The 27180-nt window shown below is 39.3% G+C and overlaps 2 protein-coding genes across 2 annotated transcripts in view; one reads left to right on the forward strand and one right to left on the reverse strand.

Annotated features, from left to right (window-relative positions):
• pex13 (peroxisomal biogenesis factor 13) overlaps positions 1 to 4358 on the reverse strand; it is a 92407-nt gene extending 88049 nt beyond the window's left edge. The window contains exon 1 of the mRNA XM_028820884.2: positions 4176 to 4358. Within this exon, the coding sequence (XP_028676717.2) occupies positions 4176 to 4240 (65 nt within the window). The 5' untranslated portion in view covers positions 4241 to 4358. The remainder of the gene's footprint in view (positions 1 to 4175) is intronic.
• A 2433-nt stretch (positions 4359 to 6791) lies between these two features.
• The window catches only part of pus10 (pseudouridine synthase 10), a 127606-nt gene continuing 107217 nt past the window's right edge, over positions 6792 to 27180 (forward strand). Inside the window, exons 1-4 of the mRNA XM_051919333.1 lie at positions 6792 to 6891; positions 7302 to 7436; positions 11134 to 11394; positions 12209 to 12295. Coding sequence (XP_051775293.1) covers positions 7311 to 7436; positions 11134 to 11394; positions 12209 to 12295 — 474 coding nt within the window. The 5' untranslated portion in view covers positions 6792 to 6891; positions 7302 to 7310. The remainder of the gene's footprint in view (positions 6892 to 7301; positions 7437 to 11133; positions 11395 to 12208; positions 12296 to 27180) is intronic.

Genomic DNA, 27180 nt, shown 5'->3' on the forward strand with positions numbered 1-27180 from the left:
AAGAAACTCATGTTCCACGTCCCCGCGAGACGGCCTTGGGACAATCTCTTGGCACCAAGTCTCATGTTTACAGTCCCAGCGAGACACTCCGTGGCAAGTCTCTTTTGTCTCGCGGGTCTTTTAAATGTCTTCCGAGAACTTTAGTGAAGATCACATATCGTCGCTTTGCTTTTGCTTTCCAGGATTTTTTTTTTTTTTATAATAGGGAGATTTAAAACACTTGCACAGATCCCCACCTCCTCACCCCATTCGGCTGCAGAAATTGGAGCAGGTTATGACACTAAAAAAGTTTTTGGGAAGCTATTAATGCACACTGCCATTGAAAGAGATCAGGAGCCATCTGAGGTGGACAGTGATGTAAATCCACTTGAGTGGTGGAAAACACAAGTACATTAGCCCAAATTGGGGAAACTTGCAAAAAAGTACTTGTGCATCCCTGCTTTAAGCAGCCCTTCTGAAAGGGCTTTCAGCAACCGAGGAAATGTTACAGCATGTAACCCTGCTGCTCTGAAGCCAGATGCTGTGGACAGAGTGGTGTTTCTGTCACACAACTTGAAAATTCCACTGTTGTAATTTAGAAATGTTTTATTTATGATATCTTTGTGCAATATTGGACAACTTGAAGCTAGTAATTTGTTTACAAAATGGTAGGTTTTTTTTTTTAAATTTTGGTGCAATATATGACAGAACTTGTTAATAAATCCTATAGTTTTTTGTTCCTGTGCAGTATTTCACAGATTGAATTTTTATATTATAGTCCAGTATGTTAAATTTTTGTTCTTGCTTGCATGCTGCACAACTCACCTTACAGCAGAGCAGTTTATGTTTATCCAGACTGTAATGTTAATGCCTTGTAGTTCAATTATGATTAGTATTTTGTTCCCTTTGGATTCATATCTTGTTTACATTAAGCACAAGTGTCTCTTTAAATTCTTTCATTATAATAGTTTTATTTGTCTTAATGAAATGTTTCTGTGTAAATCCGGCAGTCCACTTTGAAATGGTTTACTCATACTTGCACTGTTTCATCTCAGTAATACTTTGACTGGCGATTTTAATGTTTGTGTTATTTTACTTCAGTTTTAAGTAAATAAACAAGACCTATTTTCTTTAACTGTTGTTTCTATTAATCTCATTAGTAAGCGACAATTAATATCCAATTAACAAGACCAAGCTAGATCAAAAAGACAAATACATTTTTAAAGGATGCAAAATATTGCCCAATTATCATTATTGTCAAAGTCTCCGAAAATACTGAGATTTAATTATTTGCCAAGATCGTACACCCCTATTAGATAAATACTTTATTAAATTACTTTATTAATCCCAAGGGGAAATTCACAATGCACACATTCATGGAAGGTTAGAAAGATAAAGAGATTGAAAGATCAATATTTTATACATTTGATCATTTGGCACCTAAATCAAAGCTACTGGCTACTTTTTTTTTTTCCTTTTAGGAAACACTTTCTCCTTGAAGTGAATTTTTGTCTGGAGCACCGCACAAGATGCAGACATGCAATGAATCATCCAACCATTGTTACAGTGCATCCGGAAAGTATTCACAGCGCATCACTTTTTCCACATTTTGTTATGTTACAGCCTTATTCCAAAATGGATTAAATTAATTTTTTTCCTCAGAATTCTACACACAACACACCATAATAATGACGTGAAAAAAGTTTACTTGAGATTTTTGCAAATTTATTAAAAATAAAAAAAGTAAGAAAGCTCATGTACATAACTATTCACAGCCTTTGCCATGAAGCTCAAAATTGAGCTCAGGTGCATCCTGTTTCCCCTGATCATCCTTGAGATGTTTTTGCAGCTTAATTGGAGTCCACCTGTGGTAAATTCAGTTAATTGGACATGATTTGGAAAGGCACACACCTGTCTATATAAGGTCCTACAGTTGACAGTTCATGTTAGAGCACAAACCAAGCAGGAAGTCAAAGGAATTGTCTGTAGACCTCCGAGACAGGACTGTCTCGAGGCACAAATCTGGGGAAGGTTACAGAAACATTTCTGCTGCTTTGAAGGTCCCAATGAGCACAGTGGCCTCCATCATCCGAAAGTAGAAGAAGTTCGAAACCACTAGGACTCTTCCTAGTGCTGGCCGGCCATCTAAACTAAGCGATCGGGGGAGAAGGGCCTTAGTCAGAGAGGTGACCAAGAACCCAATGGTCACTCTGTCAGAGCTCCAGAGGTCCTCTGTGGAGAGAGGAGAACCTTCCAGAAGGACAACCATCTCTGCAGCAATCCATAAATCAGGCCTATATGGTAGAGTGGCCAGACGGAAGCCACTCCTTAGTAAAAGGCACATGGCAGCCCACCTGGAGTTTGCCAAAAGGCACCTGAAGGACTCTCAGACCATGAGAAAGAAAATTCTCTGGTCTGATGAGACAAAGATTGAACTCTTTGGTGTGAATGCCAGGTGTCACATGTGGAGGAAACCAGGCACCGCTCATCACCAGGCCAATACCATCCCTACAGTGAAGCATGGTGGTGGCAGCATCATGCTGTGGGGATGTTTTTCAGCTGCACGGACTGGGAGACTAGTCGGGATAAAGGGAAAGATGACTGCAGCAATGTACAGAGACATCCTGGATGAAAACCTGCTCCAGAGCGCTCTTGACCTCAGACTGGGGCGACGGTTCATCTTTCAGCAGGACAACGACCCTAAGCACACAGCCAAGATATGAGTGGCTTCAGGACAACTCTGTGAATGTCCTTGAGTGGCCCAGCCAGAGCCCAGACTTGAATCCGATTGAACATCTCTGGAGAGATTTTAAAATGGCTGTGCACCGACGCTTCCCATCCAACCTGATGGAGCTTGAGAGGTGCTGCAAAGAGGAATGTGCAAAACTGGCCAAGGATAGGTGTGCCAATCTTGTGGCACCATATTCAAAAAGACTTGAGGCTGTAATTGCTGCCAAAGGTGCATCGACAAAGTATTGGGCAAAGGCTGTGAATACTTATGTACATGTGATTTCTCAGTTTTTTTATTTTTAATAAATTTGCAAAAACCTCAAGTAAACTTTTTTCACGTTGTCATTATGGGGTGTTGGGTGTAGAATTCTGAGGAAAAAAATGAATTTAATCCATTTTGGAATAAGGCTGTAACATAACAAAATGTGGAAAAAGTGATGCGCTGTGAATACTTTCCGGATGCACTGTACATCCTCAGCATAAACGCATTATGCATACAGGCTTACATTTCACACAAGTTTTCATCAGTTTGCTTTCATTGTTGTTATCAATGTTGTCATATGTTATCGTGCTCGCCAGGAGCAGAGAGGTCAAGTTTTGTTTTGTCGAGAAAATTATTCCGTTCTAATGTAAAATAATTGTATTGTACTGCTTCCATCGGCTTCTGTACATTGGCAGGTTCCACAAAAGTTGTCATTTTTTTGTTTGCGTTTTAGTTGTAAAACAAATGAAAAAACTAGTGCAATTCAAGTGTGACATGCAGACTAAACTTCATAAATTTAGTGTGCACTTTACAGTGTATCCTCTATTGACAGCAATTGTGTCGTAAACTGTAGCCTACGACTGACTGACGACTTTAATAGCGTCTATTGACGTTAACTAATCCATTTTTGTGAAAAAAGGCTCCCTTGTCAATTTTGGCGTTGCAACACTTTTTTCCAGTCTGTGCATAACAACCACACATTACTGGTGTAACGATTTTAAATAAAGGTGATCTGTCTTCGAACTCTGTCACGCCGCCATGGGTTGCTAGAGTTGATTAGGCCGATATTCCTGGAAACGATTGTCAATGCAAAATTGTTATCTGCAGGTGAAGAGCATGCTTCATTCAACCAAAAAAACTCCGTTTCAATAAAAATACAATGAACTGTATTGATCGTACTGCAATAAACATTTTCTACAAATATATGTACGATTCATAATTAATGTCTGTCTACACTCTTTAAAGCCAAAGGCCCGGGTCCAAAACGACTATTTTAAATGTGTCTGGGTGCGTTTGCTTATTCCTAAAAATGTTTAAAACGGGAGTTTCAAAAAACTGATTTGGAATGCATTCTGAACGTCGCTGCACATCTACCAGAGATGGGCAAGATAAAAAAGTATTTTACGAATGTTGCGGCCTTCAACGGCCTCAAACAACAACACATTCACACAATTTACAGCAAACAAACAACGTAATAACTTACTGAAAATTGGAGATGGTACTGGGGATACGCCTTTCCCACGGCTTTGGGGGAGGCTGAGCCGCCATCCCGAAAATGTTCCCCACAACGAAACCCCTACAGCAACAACTCCCAACAACCTTTACATTACGGGCCAGATTAGATATTCAGTCACTCACTCCCCTTCGCTTTGGACTCTGACCTGAGAATTGACTGTCAGACGTGATAAATCAATCACAGAAATTATACTTCCGCTTATGTACCGGCATTACAGTATACACAATTAAGGCATACTTATAGCCCTACATTATTAAACGTATTTAATTATTTACATTCCCTTTGTTCAAAAATAAACTGTACAATATGATGATAAAACACAGTATTCGCGAACCCATAAACTGCAACGTAAATGAAAGACGCAACTTAGAATCGTTGATATGGCAAGGCGTTTAGGTCATACATGTTTCAGGACGTACTATTTGCGGGTATGTCGGAGAATACAAATAACTTAAACGTTGCTCTGTACTGAAAGAGTCTGAAATTTTTCTTTAGGTCCCTAGTCAACTTTTAAATTCCCATAAAATCCTTGCTTTCAGAAAAATCGCATTTAAACACAAATTCTCTCCATACTCTAGTATCATTTGGATCAACCAATGATAGTTTGTAGTAAATCTTGAAAGAATAGTATGGTAAGGATAGACCCTGCTATGGACACTTTTAAATCAACTCCTATAGTGTCAAAGTAACGTTTAAAATAGTATTTGTCAGATACTCTCCGTTCTATTTTCCCAGGGCATCCCAGTGGATTGAATTGGTTTTAGTCTGCTATTTTAATATGGTATGGGAAAATGAGATTATAGTAGCGCAGTACTAGCACTGCTGCTTCACATTAAGGAGACCAGGGTACACGTCCCAGGTCCTCCCTGAGTGGAGTTTGCATGTTCTCCCCGTGTACTTATGTGTTTCCTCCATTTATTCCGGTTTCCTCCCACTGTCCATTGACATGTAGATTGGGTGAACTGATTACGCCAAATTGTTCTAGTCTGTGTTTGTTGTGTGGGTTTGACCTGCGATGAACTGGCGCCCTGTGCAGGGCTTGTTCCTGCCTTGCACCCTGTGCTAGCTGGATTGCTCCAGCACCATCAACCCCCCATCCCCCCAGTGACTCTGGTATGGATTAGATTATGTTGCTTCAGATTTTTAAATTAACAAAACATGTTACACTCCTCGCAAAAATGTATAGTAGATCATAACATTGTTGAATTAAGATGATCGAAATCACTCTTCACACGAGGTCAGTTAAAGTGCATCTTTCAAGAATCAGGCGTAACTTATATTACAAATAATTGAAAGTCATAAATAACATAGGTGTAAAGTATATTTAAAATCGTATTCTCTAATTAAATTTACCAGTCTTTCAGAAGTTCTTCTCTTCACATACTTTAGGGCAGTGAAATAATTATTCAAGTCATTTAGAAAAAAATGGTGAAGTGGGAGAAATTTTAAGATTCTTACATTTCTGAATAAAAAATAGTAAAATAATAAGAACATTAACTAAAAAGTCATCTTGTTTGTTTTGTAACATAAAACCAAAACTAAAGTAACCACATCTATAGAAAAATCGTCTATACATCAAAACTTGTTGGAGTATATAAAAAAAATAAATTTGTATTTTGAAAAGAAATCTCGAAAAGTGTAAGATTTCCTTAGTTATCCAATAGGTGCACTGTAGACGAAATATCTCAAGGGGCTATAGCTTGGCATTGCTAATCAATCTAACCCAGCAAGTCTTCGGAGATGTTTTCATAAACTACATAACATAACGTTCTCAGATCCACTCAATCCATCTCGGGAGCACATTCAAATTTCGTGCAATTTGGAATCGCCAATTAACCTACTGTAATTTGATTGCCCTTGCAGACTCGAGAAGTATGTGCCAAATTATCACAGACAGCGTCCAGGTGTAGGATTCACTCGGCCTCCATACCCACTTGAGACACTCTAATGATAAAGTAAGATTAATAAAATTACAGAACACAGCAAAGAACTTTTTAAATGATGCCCACATATTTATTTTACGTAGTTGGTAGTTTGTCCAATAATTAACAAGTACTGTGCTGCGTAAGCTTATTTTTAAAGCAAACCCTAAAGTGCCGGGCAGTTTTCATATTAAAGGAAATTGTGCCAGTCAAGTCTGATAAGTTACTCATTAATTCTGTATTAAGAAATTAATTATACAATCAGACTAAATTTTGAAATCTGTTTAAAACCTATACAGACTAAATAATTTACAAATAGCGATTATTTAAATGAACTCTATTATTACAGCATTATTGTATGGTACAGACTCTTCTCTATCGGTCTTTTGCTGGCAGACTGGAAAAGATCTGAGATGCAGTATGTTGCAATTTGAGCAACCAACATTTTCTGACAAAATTATTAATTTTAAGATTATATTTTTACAGTTAATGTATTATTTTTTATTCATACACAAAACACCTTTTGCTGAACGTCACTTTAACATTTCATTTTCACGCTAGTTTTTCCTAACCAGCTCACAGAAAATAAAACAAAGCAAAGCTGCGCTGCGACTTTAAATCGTTATCTTACGTACGGGCTCGATTGGTTCTGTCTGTAAAAACTCTGCACAAGTACATTCAGCAACAAGAAGATCGAACCGTCGAAATCTCGGCTATCTTTCGAGAGTTGTTTAACGAATTCAAACAGAATTTGTTGTTGGGTATGGCGATTAGCTAAAACGGACACATTTTGAAATGGTTAATATATTGTACACAGACTTTGCGTGGTTATCTAATGTATAGGGGACCTGCTGATTCCCGCATTTTCGTTGTAAGCACACGTCGACTTGTAAAAGCGAAGTCGATACGTGTACTGTAAACGCTGTCAAATGCAAGTAATTTGTTACTGGAATTGAGCTCCCTTTAATTTCCAAACGCGTTTGGGGGACTGGGTTAAAAACAGATGCTTCAGAATGTGGAGGGGCTGCACTAATCCAGCGTGGCCTTAAAATAAAGTATCGTAAAGAAAAACTACAACATGTGTAAAAGAGCCCGCCTAAGAAGGAGACCGGTTCCACTTTCACACGAGGTAAATGATGAAAGATACCTGTTTCTGTTTCTGTTTCTGTAGGGTCCTGTGATGCTTCCCCTGCAGGACAAGGACAGATCAGTGGTTCGGGTACTCCTGAAGTCTGGCTGCTGTTCTAGATGTGTGCTCAGATTCTGTTGCGTGGGGCTGCAGGTACCGTACAGGCAACCGTCTAAGGTACATGTGTGAATTGATTGGTTATTATGGAGGGTTTGAGCTTTAGCACCTTTGAACATTTTCTGCAACTATACCATGGCAGTTTTTTGTAAAGGTTTCCAGTTTTTCTGCTCTAGAGCTAAACGTCCTTTATAAGAGTGCTTTTAGATGAAACATGAGGTATAATATTAAGATTTACTTTTGTTAATAGTGAATATAGTTATTTTGTATATTTCAGTGGTAATAAAAAGATGCACATTGGTATGGTCAAATAATAATGTTATGTTATATGCAAACGTTTTATATATTTTCCTGTCAAGCTGCAAGTGTGTTGGTTTTGTCTTGGGACACACAGGAGATGGGAGGTCTGCGAGAGAAGATGGAAGTATGCCTAGCTCCATCAAAGAGAAGTATACAGGCTTAAAAGGAAAAGCCTATGGTTGTAGTGCCATTACTTAATTTAGCCATTTTTATAATTTAATACCTTATTCTCTAAGGGGTAAAATACATGAATAAGCTGTATTTGAGTTTGCAATTTTTTATGTGATCAGATCTGGTGATCTTGTGGCTCTGTTGCTAGAGATGTGCAGTGGCAATCTGAAGGTTGCCAGTTTGAATCCAGTAAATTCCAGATGTGACTCTGCTCCATTGGGACCTTGAGCAACACCCTTAACCTGCAATTGCTTCATCCTGGGTATGACGTTATTCAGCATTCAGCCCTGCATGCAGGTCTTCCTTACAAGGAAAACTTGGGGGCTGGTGGCAGGATTGGCTTTCTAGCCACCATAAAAAAAATCCTCACACTGTTCCGATGTGATGCTGAGGGTCCCAGTCTGGGTGGTTAGTTGTGTTGTGGGTGTGTCAGCATGCTATCAATGCATGCTCCCAATCTCTCTCTCTCTCAGTGTGATCACTAGGGTGAGATTTAGTTTGATAATACTGTAATTAAGCATAGCTGGTTTAAATAATTTAGAGGACAGTTTTTCTCCCAGACCAATTGTTCAATGCAGAATTGCAAATATTACAGCAGAAATGAAAACAGATGTAGTGGTTAGTACTGCAAACTCATAGTTCTGATGTCCAAGGGTCTCATTTATAAAGCTTGCATATGCACAAAAAGAGGCTCGTAATGTGTGTTTGCTACTTCCACACTAACATCAGGATTTATAAAAGAAAACTTGATGGGGCAACATGTATGTATTTATGGCATCTCTGACCTACACAGCATTTTAGAGAGACTGGGAAATGACAATGCCCTTGATCAAGCAGGGAAATGCAGACAAGCCAGCTAAATAATGACTCGCATTACATTTTAATTCAGTGTTAAGCTGTTACTATAACACTTCCTTAGAAGGCTGGTGTCCTTCAACATCTGCAATAAGATGCTGCAGATGTTCTATCAGACGGTTGTGGCACGCGCCCTCTTCTATGCGGTGGTGTGCTGGGGCGGCAGCATAAAAAAGAAAGACGCCTCATGCCTGGACAAACTGGTGAGGAAGGCAGGCTCTATTGTAGGCATGAAGCTGGACAGTTTGACATCTGTGGCAGAGAGATTGGCGCTGAGCAGGCTCCTGTCAATCACGGAGAATCCACTGCATCCACTAAACAGTATCATCTCCAGACAGAGGAGCAGCTTCAGCGACAGACTTCTGTCACTGTCCTGCTCCACTGACAGAATGAGGAGATCGTTCCTCCTCCACACTATGCAACTTTTCAATTCCAACCGGGGGGGTAAACGTTAACATTATACAAAGATATTGTCTGTCTGTTATACCTGCATTGTTATCACTCTTTAATTTAATATTGTTCTTTATCAGTATGCTGCTGCTGGACTATGTGAATTTCCCCTTGAGATTAATAAAGTATCCTATCTATCTATCTATCTATCTATCTATCTATCTATCTATCTATCTAGCATTGGAGTGACAAAAATATTGTAGCTCAAAAACAAAGAATATGATGCACAGACTGCATTTTAGTTCCCTTTTAGGAGGAACAATGCTACACATTTGCACCAAAGAACTTTTTTGAATTTTCATCAGTTTTTATCAGCTACCTGTTGTCACTTCAAGTGGCCGACATGTCCACAGTATCTCAGCCAAACTTCACTCCCATCATGCCTGCTGTCCTGGAAGCCATTAAGTGATCAGAGAGGCACTACATCTAGGTTTTGTATGGTGTAAGTGTACATAAAAATGAAAACCAAAACAAACGTTTTTGCGAACATAATAAGGCAGTTGGCAGCAGTGTCCATTTCTCTTAACATAACTGGAGCACTTTACTGCACTCCTTACAATAAGGACAACTACATAGAATAAATTAATCATAACCAGTTACATTCCATTAATGCAAAAGTCACCTAAGATTTGACTAGAAAACATTGTGACTCATTGGCATACGTCAACATGTGATTCATTTATTTTGCGGCAAAGTAGCTTTGACAGATGTGATAGTGCTTTATGTGATGGCTGGCTTGTTAGTAAGGTAACTGGCTGAATCTTTAATGTTTTATATGGCCTGTATTATTCATTGCAATGTCAATCATGTCATTAAATGAGCCAGGTGATAGTGACTAACCACTGAGATGATGGTGCCTTACACATTTATAGAACCCACAGAACTAAGAGAAGGGGCGCTATAATGCTGAACATAATCTTGCCCTCTGTTTAATGTAGGTGAGAGGGTCTTGACATGTCAGTAATAAGCTGCTGTGCCAACCATTGAAGTTCTGTAGCATGGTGATTGCTTATGTATGAGGTTGATTAGCATGCTCCATATATGGATGTTTCAGGGTGACATTCAAGGCGCATTCACATATGCATATTTACAAGGTGATTGTGATTTATCATCCATAAATTGTGTAGAGATTGCATAAGTCAACTTTTATAAATCAGGTTTTTTTATGGTATGTTCACTTTACTGTTTTTTGGCATGAGCATATTTTCACACTCCAATCCACACAAAGTTTTATAAATGATGCCCCTGTTTTGAATCCTATGTTTAGTGATTGTTCATGAGGTAGTTCCTTGTTCTTCCCTTGTCTGAGTGGGTTTTTCACTAAGTAGTCAGGCATTCTCTCACATCTTCAATGATGTGCAAGTTAGGCGTGTTGGCTCTTCCAATTTGGCCCAGTGTCTACGAGTGGGCCCTGCAGTGGAATGGTATCCTGGACAGTGTGTCCTTTTGCAGCAAGTACTGTAAATTGAATCGGACATGTTTGAGAATATTATGTTATTTGATTACAGTGTACCCTGAGAAAATAAAATGAAATACACATAATTTACTTTTGTGTTGTTGGTATTGGAAAATAATAAAAAAAACCTTTTTGTTTTGCTTTTTATCACATATCTATCTCTTTTCTTATGTGCATCTTTTTAATAAGCACTGCTTAGATTGAAGATGGAAGTCTGGGCATCTCTGCTGAAGCTGCTGCCCCCGCAACCCGATCTCAGATAAGCGGAAGAGGATGGATGCATGCTTAGATTGAGTATTAATATTTAACAGGCAGACAGACAGTGTGGCCTTGTGAGGTTGCTGGTGCAATCTCCAGAACTAACCTGTTTTGCGATGCTGAATTAGAGTACTGGTACTCCTGCTATATAATAGTTAGAAACAGTTATAAAATTCTACTTCCATTACTTGGAAAGTGGTCAATGTATGAAGATAATATTTTGTAAAAATATTTTAAATTCAAATAATTTTATTGTCTATTCTTTAGGTTTTGGCTCAGCAATTATTTGATTTTGCTTTTCCCAATGATGTAAACAAATGTGTTCCTTACATACAAGAAGAAAAGGATCCACCTTTTAAGAAGATTAAACTGGAGGAACCAAATAACCTAAATACAGGACAAGACCAAAATGATACTATATCTTTAACAGTGCCTGAATTCATCTGTAGTAACAAAGATGGAGAAAATATCTGTGTGGTATGTCTTGGAGTACTCCAAGACTATAGCGAAAAGGATTTTGCAGCACATGTAAGTTTTGAAAGTTGCTTCTTGTAGTATTTATTCATGTTACAACATATAGTACATAATTAGCAATGGAGCACTTAGTCAAATCCTTCGGTCCATTTTTCTCACTTGCTTAATCTCATTCTGAGTCATAGAATGTTGTATCCTGTCTCTGTCAGTAATGTAGATTAATAAACAGAAGGAGAACACAAAATGTTTATGTGGTAAATAATGCTCTTGGGGTCAATTTACTCACAGCATAGTATCGCTTCTTCTTTTGATCAATGTCTGTTAATGGTAATATTCATATGGTGTTGTATGTTTATGTTTTGAATGATTTCCAGTTTAAAAAAAAAAAAAAAGTTAATTCGCTTTATCAAGGGAAAATTGAGCTTATTCTGCAGTGCTGAGGACAAGGAACCAATCAATCCTGAGTGAGAAAGCAGTCCATATTAGGGTAAACTCACACACAAGAACACTTTAGAATCGCCACCTAACCTAAACTGATGTACTCAAAGAGAACCCATAGAGGAAGGTACAGTATAAACTCCACATGGACAGTGACTGAGCAGGTATTTAAAACCAGATTCTCCTGGAGTTGTAAGGCAGTGGCATTAACCACTGTGCCACCATAACACTCACTGATTCCAGTTTTTTGAACCCGTTTAAAAGTATTGAAAAGTTTATTAAATTGAGATGCTAATTAGCTCCATTGATATAAGAAAATCAATATATTTGCAGTTCATTATTAAACATATCTTTAAAACATTGTTAATATGGCTTGCAAAAATGTGTACTTACAAGATCCTTTATATCTTAACTGTTAATTTCCTTACAGATTTCCAATGAAGTTAAAAGTGCTCAATTCCAGTTTGACAACTTTGTAATATCTGTGTCCCTTCCAGCTCAGTTGTCTGTTAGAGAGGTGAGTTTGGTTCATAGGCATAGTGTGATAAATATAGTTACTTCTGTTTCATATGTTGATCTATTCATTTGTCAAAATTAAAATGTTTTATTTGAATTGCTTAAAAACAATAAATTATCTTTTAACAATAATATATAATATATAACTGTTCTAAAACTCTCAAAATGCGGTACACTTTTTGGAGAAGGGCAGTAGGAATAAATGGAGATTCCCAGTCAATTTTATTGTACATACTGTATTGTGAAGAATCTTGTCCTGTGGAATGATAAGTAGAACATAAATTATATTACAATTTCAAATTTAAAGTTGTGTATATATTACAGTGAGATTCTTGTTTGCATGTCTCCCATGGATTTGTGGATGTAGTATAATACAAATGACATCACACATTAAATATAAATACACTATAATATTTGAAACCCACATCAGTTAGTTGAATAGGCTTATGACCTGGGGATAAAAAAAAGTCAATGAATGTAATTTTACAAGTGTCTGAAATGGAGGAGGACAAATGACTGTACAAAAGTTTTTTATGACTGTGGTTTGTGTTTCTAAGACAGTGTGTTTTATGTATGTCCTGAACGGAAGGGAGCAGTGTATCAGTAATATCCTGTGAGAATTTGAACCTTATCTGTAGTGATTAATATGGCTTATGCAGCTGGTGAGGATGTATTCTCTTGTATACATAAATTGGTAAGCATAAATGGAGACATCTGGGCTTTCCTTAGAAATATGAACTGTATATGTATTGATACTGTTGCAGCTGTTGATGACACTTCAGGTTGCACAAACTCATAATGAAATTTAACCCAGACTGTCCAAGGGGTCCACTGATGCCCTGATCCAGGCCTGGGAAGAGATCCCCCACAACACCATTGGTCTCCTCATCAGGAGCATGCCGATATTGTTGGGAGTGCATATAAGTCACATTATAAGTTGCTTGGATGAATTTCATGCAGGTTGGATCAGCCTGTGATTTCAAGCTTTCACTTAGATTTTCTGTGTAATGTTGAATTCAGCCCTCAGTGGGTTGGTGATTTTGGTCTCAGATTGCTTGTTGTTACATCATTTTGTTCTCAAGGAATTGCATAGTATTTTCCACTTCAATATTTCACTCATCGAGATTCAATATGTGGAATAAGTGTCCCCTTACTTTTTTCGAGCAGTGTATTTATGTACAACTGTTTAAACTGTATTAGGAATTTATTTTTCAAAACATATGTTTCTTAATAGTTTGCATATTCTCTGTGTGCTTGATTGGGGCTGATCTGAGTAGGTGTGGGTTTATGAGTGTGACATACAGTATAGTGTACTGACATTCTTTCCATCCTTTTTATTTCTGATTCTTGGTTTGGGAATGATGTCAACATAATTATCAGCTCTTCCCTACACACCAGTGTACTTTTGCTCAGGATATTGTCATACCAATGCCAATTCCTTATTAGAACACATTTCATTATATGAGACAATAATAAATAAAATTCATACTCTGACTTTTATTCTAAAAATATTGTAGTTTTCATCCAAATCTTCTTCAGTTGTCTCATTAAAAATGCTCTTTTTAGTGTTTTACTATAGCATTTCAAGGTAAATTTTGCCATTAATAGCTTAAGTTGGAGCATTCTATATAATACGGAGCCTTTTGGTTTGGGCAAGATGCAGGTTGTAATTTTTAGTCTTAAAATTAGTATCCCTTTTACCGTATGGCTAGAAAATGCATAAAAACAATCTTGCAGACTCTTAAGTGTTTATGGAAATTCAAAATTGATTCTGTTGAATTTTAAACATGCAATTTATCATCTTAATGCATGGACTAATATGATTTTTACCATAAAAATATATGCATATACTATATTTGCAAAAATCTGTGAGAAATCAGAATTTTGCTTGATGATTTCTCAAAATACAGTACATACTATGTCCAAAATACATAAATATCAAAAATGTTGTTTTTTTTTCTGTTTTGTGTCAACTCCATTGTCACATTAGAATAAGACTAGCCGACGCCCGCCGTAGCATACGGCGGTGTAAGAATAGGAATGGAAAACGGTGAGAAAGGAATTTAGAAATCAAGAAGAAATAAATACATCTTGAAAGAAGCAGTGTGCATGTAGAATTTCCAGGCAAGCAGGATTACATGTGAAAGTGATAAATAAATCAGGCTTTCCGAATTTACGTACTATGGCCATGGCATCCTGATAGTTTTGTTGCATGTATCTTGGACTTCCTGGAAATGTGGACGGTAGTATGATCATTTTGCCTACACGTACGTTGTTATTTTCAGCCTTTGCTTGCAATGCATCTGATAGTTCCACACTCAGATCTTGTTGATGTAATCTGAGATAGTTGAGACGCGCGCCCTCTGTTTTAACATACGCATCTATGACGTACTGTTGGAATAGTTTGCCGCTGGAGTGCAAAGTACTAAATGTATTCCTCATTGCGAACCTGTACACATAAAATTGGCATTGAGTAAGCCTTATTCACTTGGCGCTTCTTTTATTGGGAACATGTTGTAAGTGTTTGTGCCAGCCAATGTCTCTGTAAGGGAATAAAAGTGGGTAATAAAAGTGGATAAACCATAGGATCACAATTCATATTGAGCGTGGAAATCTGTTTACAGGAGTTGCCTATGAGATAGATGCAAATGTCCCTTTTGGCAGGCGGTTCGCCATCTTCTCTGATGAAAATCGCTGCAATGTCGGGGCATTGTATCGTCATAAATCCTCCCTAGGTTTTTCCTTGAAAACCATTTGTACAGATGCTGTTGGATTGGACTGAACGATTTCATGCATGTGTTTGTATGATTTAGCGAAGGGGTTGATGGTTCTAAGCATGGAATCTAGCTGGAGAAGTACATTTTCGCTGCATGCAGAGTTTGCTTTATTTTGTAAGCGTACTTCAGTAGCTTGCGCTGTGTCAAACATACAACTGTCCATATCCTGGAGAGGTAGAAGTGTTAGCGTATAGTGGAGAGATTTGGTGATAAATTTGCCTTCGTCAACCATTTGTGTCAAGAAATAACCCACTGATAGGAACAGATAGTTGCCAGATCCCGGAATAGAGATGACATTGTACAAAAACCCGTCGACAGAGAAGATACTGTCGTTCATTTTATAACAAAGGCTTAGGAAACAACCGTTGCAGTATAACGAAAATAGCAAGGTGTATGGGAGGCCGCAGGCAGCGTGGGGAAGGGTTTGGAAGAGGACAAATAGGAATCGAGAAATGCCGTGTTGGCTGCGTGTGGACGGGACCGGTGTTGAAAAGGAGCCACAGGCAGCATGGGGAAGGGTTTGGAAGAGGACGAATAGGAATCAAGAAATGCTGTGTCAGCTGCGTGTGGGTGGGACCGGTTTTGAAGTGGAAGCAGGACGAACCAGAACAGAAATATATGTAAGAGATGCTGGAATCTCTTCAAGGCACAAATCAAAGCTGGGTATCTCAGCAGAGTAAGCCAATGAGAAGTTTTTCAGGTCAACAAGATAAAATAACATTTAAGATATTTTGAATTTTAAAATATATTTGAATTATAAAGTTAAAATAAAAAGTTTATAATTCCCTTTGGAATTACTTGTATTCAATTACCGTATAAACTCTGTGGGAAGCAGCCTGGACACAGACAGACGGACATCACTTTAAAGTCCAACACACCGTTTATATAGTTTATAAGTGCTGAGGTCCAGGGCTCTCCATGCATTGGGGCGCCCCCTAGCGGTGACCACAGGCTCCTACAGGGTCCAGCTTCAAAGCTCTGTACCCGTGGTCCCCATAGCAATCAGGGTGGTCGCCCCCTTGTGGTCTGGAGGAGGCGTGAGCCCTCCTCCGGTCCTCCTGGGTCGTCCTGGCTGGGTACCACCCCCAGCCGCGTGCCACAACTCACATATAAGTCAGGTCTTGAAACCCAAAAAATCCATTATAAAATCAGACCCTGACTTTTACCCCATTCAAAAATACGACACTTTTTTTTTAACATCTTCTTGCTTCCTTCAATCTCGCACATCGAATTTTGTTGCAATAGTGCAGTTACCAATTTCTTGGTAACATGTTTTCTTCTGATCGAACGCTCCATCGTAGATAAGGGATGCACTTATGATAAAGGTGTATGAGGGTGTGAGATACAAAAAACACATACAGTACAAAAGTCGCTTTGGAATAGTTCTGGTATTACCGTGTGGTCACATAGGCACAACACATTTGGGGGAAAAAAAAAGGCAGTGTGCTCCGTGGTTACTTTCTCAGGTGGGCGTTAGCATATCATAATCTTTTTGGATCAATAGCGTGAGTTTTCCGCGTTCGATTTATACGACCGACATTATAAAATACCGGAAATTATACTGTACAATAAAGCCTGACTTATCCACGGGAGAACTTAAATGCGAGTATATATGGTACTCATAAAAATTAGATTAGATTAAACAGACTTTATTAATCATACAGCAGCAGAAACATAAAAAAACAAGGATACATATTCACAGGACAAATAATGCAGCCAATCAATCAACAAATACACAAATAAAAATTTTAAAAGTGTAGCTCCAGTTTCCTCCCACAGTCCAAAGACATGCAGGTTAGGTGCATTGGTGATTCTAAATTGGCCCTAGTGTGTGCTTGGTGTGTGTGCATGTGTGTGTGTGTGTCCTGCGGTGGTGGTTTCCTGCTTTGCACCCTGTGTTGGCTGAGATTGGCTCCAGCAGACCCCCATGACCCTGTGTTAGGATTGAGCGGGATGGATGTTTTATGCAAATACAGGTAAAATTCTGTTACAACGAATATCGAAATTTTCATTTTTATGGTCCTGACAGCTTCCCCATATGACACAAGTCTATAGAAATCTCGTTACTACAAAGTATATTCAGCAGATACTTTCATTACAACGAAGTGCCCAAAAGACATTGAAATGCCTGAATGAATCATCCGCAAAGCAGTTCTGTGGCCGCAGCTCAGTTGTGCACAACGATCCCCCAAACAGAAACATTGTAAATTTTTTTTTCTTTCTTCGAAATTTCCTCATACTGTTTGTTTTTTTTTTTTTTTGCCTTTTTTGTTTCTTAAGGTTTTCAGTGATACCATTTGCGTATCGCTCGTCAACATTTGAAAAACATCCATTGGAATTTAACTCACTGTCACCCTCCTATAGAAATGGCAGACATGAAAAACGATAACAGTTCATATTAGGGAAAAAAAAAAGCTTTTCATTTTTGCAGCTCTCGATTGCGGCAAAAAGAAAAAAGACATTGCCAGTGAATTCGGAATTTCGCTATCGCTATCGATGCTGTCAACTTTCTTGAAAGACTGAGCAAAAAAAGAAGAAAAATCTCGGGTCGCAAACTTATGTGATCTGCTGCATTTGAAGACGTCAAAAAAGCCGTTTTTATGTGGTTCAGTGATGCTCGTTCAAGAAACATTCCTATTAATGCGGCACTCATTCAAGAAAATGTCAGGTTTGTAAACTCTCTTGGGACCTCCCTCAACTAGACAGCACACCGAAGAGCGTCCAAACTCCACGTCTATGGAAGACTGTTTATCTTTTGCTAGGGCAACATCCGGTTCAAAGCTGTGCTGCGTCTTTCAGCTATGGTGCGTCTCTCCGCCAAAACAAACAGAAAAGATATTGATGGGCGATATGCAAAGAACATTGTAAATGCGGGGAGCAGGATTACTTGATCACTGATCTACTGTGTCTGTGTATAGCAGAGTGGCAGATCACGCTACAATAAATAAGTGTGCCGTTCCTGTTTCAAGCTGAATAAAACTGGTTTTGCTAAAGTACTGAGACTCAGCCTTGTGTTTTGGGGTGCAAGACAGGGACTTATTGCGTGACGCACTTCAGCATGTCGTTACTGTTTTTTTGGGGGGGGGGGGGGTCTCAAAAGATTTCAGAAACCTCACAATATGAAGAAGAAATGGATGATTCGGCTCCTGATTGATAACTGTGCTTGCACATTTAGATAATGTTCGCATGGAGTTCCTCCCACCCAATTGCACAGCAGTGCTTCAGCCATTGGATTTGGGCATCATTCACACCCCTGAAAGTGTATTATCACAAGGAAATGCTGAGAAAAATTCTTGTAACCATAACTTGTAGGCAGGAGGAGATTAAAATTAATGCGAAAGAAGCTATTGAAATGATTGCAGACGCCTGGGCGCAAGTTAAAGAAAGCACTATAGTGACAAATACAGAATCTCATTACAACAAAATTTTTGTTACAACAAAATATTTTTTAGGTCCCTGGGAGTTCGTTGTAATGGAATTTTACCTGTATTTCAAAATAAACTTAAAAGTACATCACGAGGAAGCATTGACATGCCTAATAGCAGTGAGAAGAAAATACCTCCAGAAATGCTTCTTAGCACACTGTGGTGGAATAAGCTTGTGGCTAAAAATGCTCCAAGAGAGTGTGTCCTGGAGAAGGATTTTTCATCATGGTATCCAGTTTTGGCAACATCTTCTTTTTCGCAGTGGGTCTGATCTTCAACACAATCATCTTAAACTAATAAAATTGTACTACAGTCGGACCTCGCTAAATCGAACTCAAAGGGACCCGAAAAAAAATTCGACTTACTGAGTTTTCGAGTTAGGGAAAACAGCGTAATAGGCGCGGGTTAATCAAGGACATTATTTTTCCGGCTTAATTATTATATAACTATTTATTATATTGTCGTTTTATACGTATAAATGTAGGCTACATACCGGTACATGCATCTATAGTATGTACTATCGAACAGTGCAATGAAACAGGTTACCTTTAGAGAAAAAAGTCTGTTAACTTCGTTTGGTGTCGATGTGCCGATGCATCTAGCTCGACAATCTCCTCAATCTCGTCAATGGACTGAAACACACTCTATCGTGGATTTTATATGTAAGCATATTTAAATATATATCGCAGATTTTTTGCAGGTTCGCAGATTTCTGCTGACAATGGGTCTTTTAATTTCTGGTACATGCTTCCTCAGTTGGTTTGCCCAGTTGATTTCATACAAGGGACGCTATTGGCAGATGGCTGAGAAGCTACCCAACCAGAGCGCGTATTAAACAAGTAAGCCCGCGATTCGCTAGCGAATTGGAAATCCAAGAATGGCAATCAGTTTCTGTTCCGTCTGATATTTGGATGGATGACATATCATGGAGGGTGGGTGCGTCTGGGGAAGTGTCATTTAATTAAATAAGCATATCTGTACTAAAGCGGTCTCGTTTTGTGGAGACGTGATTCTGTCGCCTTTGCTGACACCGACTGCTGGTAGAGTGGAGCACAGCAAGTTTAGTTTACAGGTTGTGGTGTTCGTGTGCCAGCCGCTAAGTCGGGGAAGCCGCTGGGTTTGAGTCTGTGACCGTTATGTGATCTATATTACTGGCACAGTGGATTAAAGCAAGTGTAGTGAACAGGTTGTGTTGTTTGGGCGCCACTTACTGACTCTGGGAAGCCGCTGCGTTTGACTCTGGGGTGTGCGCCACGGCGCAATATGCGCCTCGGTGGGAAGCCGCTGCGTGATGAAATATCATGGAGGGTATATGCGGTGGTGTGGGCGGTCGCGTCCGGGCAGCTGTACAACCTGGCGTGCATGCTTTACCTCAGGTTTAGTTCACAGTTCGTAGGCATGGTAAAGTTTCCATTTAATTCAATAACCCTATTTGAACTAAAGCAGTTTCTTTGTGTGGGCGCTTTCGTTCATTGTTTGTATCCATACAGGCTCGTTTACAGGTCGTAGCCATACGGGATCGTGTTTGTATCACTAATCGTTGAGCTCCCTCCATTTGGATACGTGCCTCCTTTGCCTGTGCTTTGTCAAAAGCGCGTTGTGGGCGCGCTCGTTCATTGTGTTTATTAGAGCAAGTCTAGTTTACAGGTGGTGGTGTTTGGGTGCGTACAGGTTGTGTTGTTTGAGCGCCACCTACCGACTCTGGGAATCCGCCGCGTTTGGGAAGAATGACCATTATGTAATCTACATTACTGGCACAGTGGATTAGAGCAAGTCTAGTTTACAGGTGGTGTTGTTTGCACGCTTACAGGTTGTGTTGTTTGGGCGCCACCTACTGACTCTGGGAATCTGCCGCGTTTTGCGAAGCCGCTACGTTTGACTGTACAGGTTGTGTTGTTTGGGTGCAGAGATGTTGTGTTGTTCGGGCGCCACCTACTTACTCTGGAAAGCCGCTGCGTTTGACTCTGGACTCTGGGGCAGGCGCCAAGGCCGCAGTGCACATGCGCCTCGGTGCGTCCGCCGTGCATATATTAACTGTGGTTTAGTAAAATAGATGAAACTCCTCAAATATATTGTGAGCACGGGAGCTGTTCGCACCCCTATAGGATACGGCCGCTCCTCAAAAAACGCTGAAAGATTACCTTCACATTGCTCTCTTCCTTGGTGGGCTTACATATGGCTGATTTGTCAAGCAATATGCTTCCCACACGGTGCTTCGCATACATAAAAGATCAAACCGCTTTTCTCTCTCTCTCTCGCTCTGACATTCTGTGCTCCTGACGGGGTGAGCAGGGGGGCTGTTCGCACACTGGCCTAGAGGATACGGACGCTCCTCTAAAAAATGCTGAAAGACTACCTTTACATTGTACATCCTTGCAGCTGCTTTGTCCGGCGGTGCTTCGCATACTTAAAAGCCAAACAGTCCTATTGATTTCTGTTTGCTTTTTTCTCTCTCTCTCTGACATTCTCTGCTCCTGACGCGCACTCCTTTGAAGTGGAAGATTTGTTTGCATTCTTTTAATTGTGAGACGGAAATGTCATCTCCGTCTTGTCATGGAGCACAGTTTAAACTTTTGAAAAAGAGACAAATGTTTGTTTGCAGTGTTTGAATAAAATTCCTGTCTCTCAACAACCTCCAGGGTTTCTGTGCAAATCTGTGACCCAAGCATGACAATATAAAAATAACCATATAAACATATGGTTTCTACTTCGCGGATTTTCACCTTTCGCGGGGGGGTCTGGAACGCAACCCCCGCGATAGAGGAGGGATTACTGTAAACCAGTTTCGTCTGCATTGAAGACGTCATCAGGACTGTAATCTTGAACAATTTCTGGCAGTTTCTGTATCCAATGACTGCAATCTTCTTCTGGCACTTGCGCACTTTCGCCACATAGCCTATTAAACACAATTCCGTGTCTTTTCTTGAATTTGTACAGCCAACCATTGCTGGCTTTAAATTCTGAATGGCCGAACTTTTTGGCAAATTCTTCTGCATTTGCTTGCAAAAGCTTCCTGTCAATAGGAACGTTCCTATCCCTCGCTTGCACAAACCCCTTCAAAACGCATTTGTTCAATGACGGGATACTCGCATTCCCTCATCCTCTTCTGATGGCCACATGACTTCTCACTGTACAGTTTCAAAATCTTTTCTTTTTCTCTCAGAAAAGTGGAGAGCGTACTTGTGGGAATGCCGAATTGCTTTGCAATTTCCACTTTCTTCTTGTCGCCCTTTTCGACGGCTCTGATGACGGTAACTTTCTCCGCGATTGACAACGTTTTAAGCTTACGCTTACCACTTGCCATTTTCAGGGCACGTACTGTACGGGAGACTATGGAGAAGCACACAGACACGAACACTATTCAAGGCTCCTCCCGACAAGAGACTGACAAAGGTGAAGGGAAAATGGGTTAAAAACGTCTTTCTTGAGACAATTTGGAAATTCCAGACGCCACCCGGTTGGTTATGACTCATGGAGCACTGAAGGGATGCGGATTATTCCAGCCATTCCCTTTAGTTTTCATTTTTGGTCTCAAAATAGACGTCCTACCCTCAGAGAGTTGCTTAATCCCTTGTGGAATGCATTAAGGTAAGACTTTGCGTCCCTTTTCTTGGTTTTCCAGACCACGTGTTCTGAAATGTAGCCTCAGAATAATAACCCAAAGGCCATAGAAAATTCGACTAACGGAGGTTGGGAGCCGAAAAGTTTTCGAGTTGAGGAGATCTAAAATACATTGGTCTTATGGGAATTTGGCCGGGGACTAATGAGTAATTCGGACATAGGGAGGTTTTCGACCTTAGGGAGGGTCGACTTAGTGAGGTCCGACTGTACTACTTGTCAATTCTGAACACATTTTTAAATATTTATAGTCCAGCCTGGAAAATATGTGTATACCCTTGTACTTAAGAATTGGCAGAAATCTCTTTTACAGTGATAAACTTCCACCAGACATTTAATGTAGCAGCTAATTTGTCTAGCACAACATTTAGGATGAATTTTTAGACTATTTCTCCTTGTATTAAAATTCTTTTTATGTTACCACAGTAGGGCTGGGCGATTTGGCCTAAAATCAAAATCTCGATTAATTGAACATTTTAACTCGATTACGATTAATGAACGATTAGTTTATTTATTTATTTTTTGCCCTCATAGTTCACTGACAAGTTTTGTACAGTAAATATGCTCACATATTACAAGTGAGAGATTTTTGAATGAAGGGTGCATTACTTGATTTTAAAATAATTGAAGGAAACACACTATCTTCTATCTGTGATTATTTATTGAACATCAATGTTGAACAACTGAAATTAAAGCACACATTGCCTAAAACGAACAGTCACTTTGTTCTTATAAAAAAAGTAAAAATAAATAACTTGCACTTTTGGAAACAAAATAAATTATTTTCAATATTTTTCTTATTAAAAGTAGAAAATAAACAGTATCTCTTCTAAATAAAATAACTCTTATATATCCTGTAAATAATATTTTAAACAGTGCATTTCTTGCATCTTCTGTAAACAAATATTTTAATGTTGTAATGAAAATAGAACTCTCTAAACACTGTTGCATGAGGTGATCTTAGCGATCTTGTCATGTCACTATATTAACATGAATTTACTCTAAGTTCTTACTAAGAAACACGAGCATGTTAACCTTTTCAGGTTTCAGGCAGGACCTGAGGCAGGTAACAATGTTTCCGCCCGAACTGAAAACCCACTCTGATGGGGAGATAGTAGCTGGTATGCAGAGATACTTTTTTGCCACCTTACTTAGAGTGGGAAAGTGTACATGATGCTTCCTCCACCGGTCCAGTGGATTTGCCTCACTATCCAGCATGGGGGACACCAAATAGCTGCTTATCTCTGCTTCTAGCGATTGCTGAAGTGACAGAGTGGGTGTAGCTGAACTTGCTGAAGGTGTTGCCTCACTCCCTTAAAAAAAGCTTCCTAATAACCTCTTTTGCTTTTATGCCATTATATTTAATTAAGCTGACGTGTACTTACCAATTGCAAGGTGTAGGCGGTGTCCAAAACACTGCTGCCGTAACCATCCATTAAGCGCAGCAGCTTTGACAACATTAGCACCGTTGTCTGTTGTAATGGCTGAAAGTTTTTCTTCCGCGAGGTCAACATTCAGAAAGCATATCTTTCAGACCTTGCGCAATCATATCTGCCGTGTGATTGGCTGGAAAATATGCCGTCTCAAGGCATCTCTGGCGCAGCTTCCAATCATCGTCAATGTAGTGCAAAGTAAGGCTCAAGAATGGGTCCATCGTCCTACTTGACCAGAGATCAGATGTGGCTGCAAAGTGTTGAACATTTTTCAGTTCAGCAGCTACATTTTTACATGTCTTGTACATGTCTGGCAGCACAGTTTTAGAAAAATGTGATCGCGATGGCACAGTGTATCTTCTGTCGAGAGTTTTAACGAGGTGTTTAAACCCGCTTCGCTCCACTGTAGCCAAGGGAGTCATATCCTTTGCGATGTAATAACAAATAGCGTCAGTTATTTCTTTCCATCTTCTTGAACTCTTCTCATACTGTGTGGCATTTGTGAACGCTTGTGTTATCGACATCTGCTTTGCGGAGGCACTTGTTGCTGGGCGCTTGTCAGTCTCTTTTTGTTTTTTTTAAGCCATGCACTGTTCATATTCAGTAATGTGATTGTGCTTCAAGTGTTGAAACAAATTGGTGGTGTTACCTTTGGGCGTCGAAACTGTTTTTCTACAGTGTCTACATCTGACTTCATTTTGTTCGATGTCATCCTTACTGAAGCCAAAATGTGTCCAAATGAGGGAGACTGCGTTTTTCTTTGGTACAAGCTGCTCTTGTTGCTAAGGTGTGTCAGTGTTTAAGCTCTCCATGCTCGACATGTTGGCGGAATAACGTAACATAACGGAGCGGGGTCACGTGACTCCACACGCGGTAGTGTTTTTAAAGGGAAAGTAATCGAAATAATCGACCTGGAAAAATTTGATCGATTATAGGTTCTGAATGTCGATTTCGATTACTTTTCGATTAATTGCCCAGCCCTATACCACAGCATCTAAATTGGGCTGAGGTCTGGATTCTGAATTTACCATTTCAGAATTCAAATTTTCTTCTGTTAAAGCCATTCTGCTGTTGATTTATTCCTATTTTGGGTCATTTTCTTGTTGCATAACCCATCTTCTATTAAGTTTCATATAAGAGAGAGTTACCCAGTCATTCTCCTGTACATTTTCTTGATACAATTTCATTCTTCCTTCTATGATAGCGAACTGTACAGGCCCTGAAACTTTCAAACAGCCCAAACCATGATGCTTTACAGTTGCAGGGATTGAGGCTTTGTGTATACAGTGTTTCTTTTGTTTGGCAAAACTAAACATTGCATGTTTCTTCCAAATTGTTCAATTGACCATTGTCCCAGTAGAATTGTGGAACATACCCTCCTTCGTGGTGTCCTTCCATGAACATCATTCTTGTTCAGCATTTTTCTTATAATGAACACATGAGCAAAGACTTTAACAAATCAAGAAAACATGTACATGTCCTTTGTTCATACCCTGGGGTTCTTTCTGCTTCTTTCTTCACTTCTTATTGTGTTTTTGCTATGATCTTTGCAGGATGCCCAGTCATAAGGAGAGTAGCCATAATAAGGAGTGTCCTCCATTAGTCTTGCTGAGGACTAATTAAACATCCAGGCTGTTGGAAAGTTTTTTGTAGCCTTTTCTAGCTTCAGGCATCTCTCTGTTTCTTCTTCTAAGATACTCTGAACTTTCTGTCAATCAGGGATGGTTCACATGAACAGATCTTTCTTGAGTAGAGCAGACTAAAAATGCTTTTGTAACCAAGCATTTGTATGATTTTTGTATAGGGTTAGGCTGTAGAAATTTGAAAAAGAAATTTTAATTTGCTCACCAGGGCAGTCAATTTAAATGTAAGAACCGAGTAAATTTTAAGTTGGTCGATTATCAGTTTCGCCTTCAGCAATTATTTGTAATTACTACAAATAATTTGTCAAGACTCCTACTTTATTTACCTTTCCTTTTCCTTGTATAGGATGGGGCCTCTAGACTTATATCAAGGTAACTGGTAACACAAGGTAACACTCATTTTAAGGTATAGAATAATATAATTTATTAATAAAAGGATTACAGAAGTATGGTAATTGCAGATATATATCTATATATACTGTATAAAATCCATATACCACTGACTCATTCATCACAAATCACCCAAACCATGAGGACTTCAGACTTGAAATTTGGAATGTAGGTTACCCTTGGTCCATAGGTGCTCACTAAGAAACGGTTTTAAAAAATTCATGGTCCAAGCGCGTTCTGTCTGTCTGTATGTATGTCCGCTTTTCACAAGAGAATTACTTAATGGATTTAGATCTGGTTGTTTTCTGTAATTTGCTTGAACTTTCCGGTTGATTTTGCGACTTCTCTCATCACGCTAAGTACCATAGTTCGCTTGTGGTACTGATGTATTTATGCAAATCGAAGAGAGTGGCTGGGGGCGGGGCCTTCCTCATTCACTCCTCAGCCTCTGTTTGAGTTGGTCTACGTCTCTCTCCATGTGTTGGAGTGCACCTTGCCTCCACTTAGCTAGCGATACCTGTTTGTTCAACAGACATTATCATCTACAGATTGTTAAGGAGTAACATTTAACGTTTTTGAGAGAGAGAGATCAGAGCGCCATGTGTTTTAGAGGGTAGCTGCTGATTGCCAGAGATATCATTACCATGTGCTTTTCTCCCCACACAGGGAACGCTCTCCCGTCAGAGCTGAACACGATCAGATATAGTGCCATCTATTGATTTTTAAAGTTTGTCCTGTTTCATTACTATGTGGACATAGCCATGGGGTACAGCTAGTTGACATATAAGACTGGATGCAGACAGACTAGACAGACAAGTAAAACATAGACTGCCTATACAAATACTTAAAGTTCTAGTTTATCTTGACACAGATAAACAGTTTTACGATACCAAGTCTTTTAAGATGTTGTCTGATGTTGTGTGGAGCTGTTGGTGCTGTTGTTGATTTGGGTTCAAGTGGAGGAATTTTCATGTGTTGGAGCATACTCTTTGTCTCTTTGGCGGCTGCTGCTTTCTCAGATTGCTGTCTTTTGCCACTTCATAGGGAAAGGCATTATTTATTCTGGCCCAAGAGTTTAGATCTTGAAGTTTTCTTCTTGAAGTAATGGCTTCTCAGCCTTGTCAGACTACTGGCACACAGCTTTGGCTTTATAGACAGTATCTCTTCTTCTGATCCACGAAGAGAAGAGAATTTCACTTTTTCAGCTTCTCTTGGAGAGGGCCACTCGCAGCTTGTTAGTTTGAGAGAACATTTTAGAACGGCATTTTGAAGTGCCACTGGGAAGAGTCCCAGCCTTCTCTTTGATTCCCCAAAGAATTTCAGTGAATGTTCAATTCCCAGTACTCCAAGCTTCTCATTGCTTCCCCCATTCTCTGCTACGTTTTGCTTCTCCCCTTGAGAGTTGGGGTGTATGGGGTTTTAAAGGAAAGTTGAACATTCTCCTGCCTGAATTAAACAAGCCCATGGATAAGTCGTTAGACTAGGGAATCACAGGTCAGTTTATATATATATATATATATATATATATATATATATATATATATATATATATATATATATATATATATATATATATATATATATATATATATATATATAT

The sequence above is a fragment of the Erpetoichthys calabaricus genome, chromosome 15 (genome assembly GCF_900747795.2).
Source record: "Erpetoichthys calabaricus chromosome 15, fErpCal1.3, whole genome shotgun sequence".
Classification (NCBI taxonomy): Eukaryota; Metazoa; Chordata; class Cladistia; order Polypteriformes; family Polypteridae; genus Erpetoichthys; species Erpetoichthys calabaricus.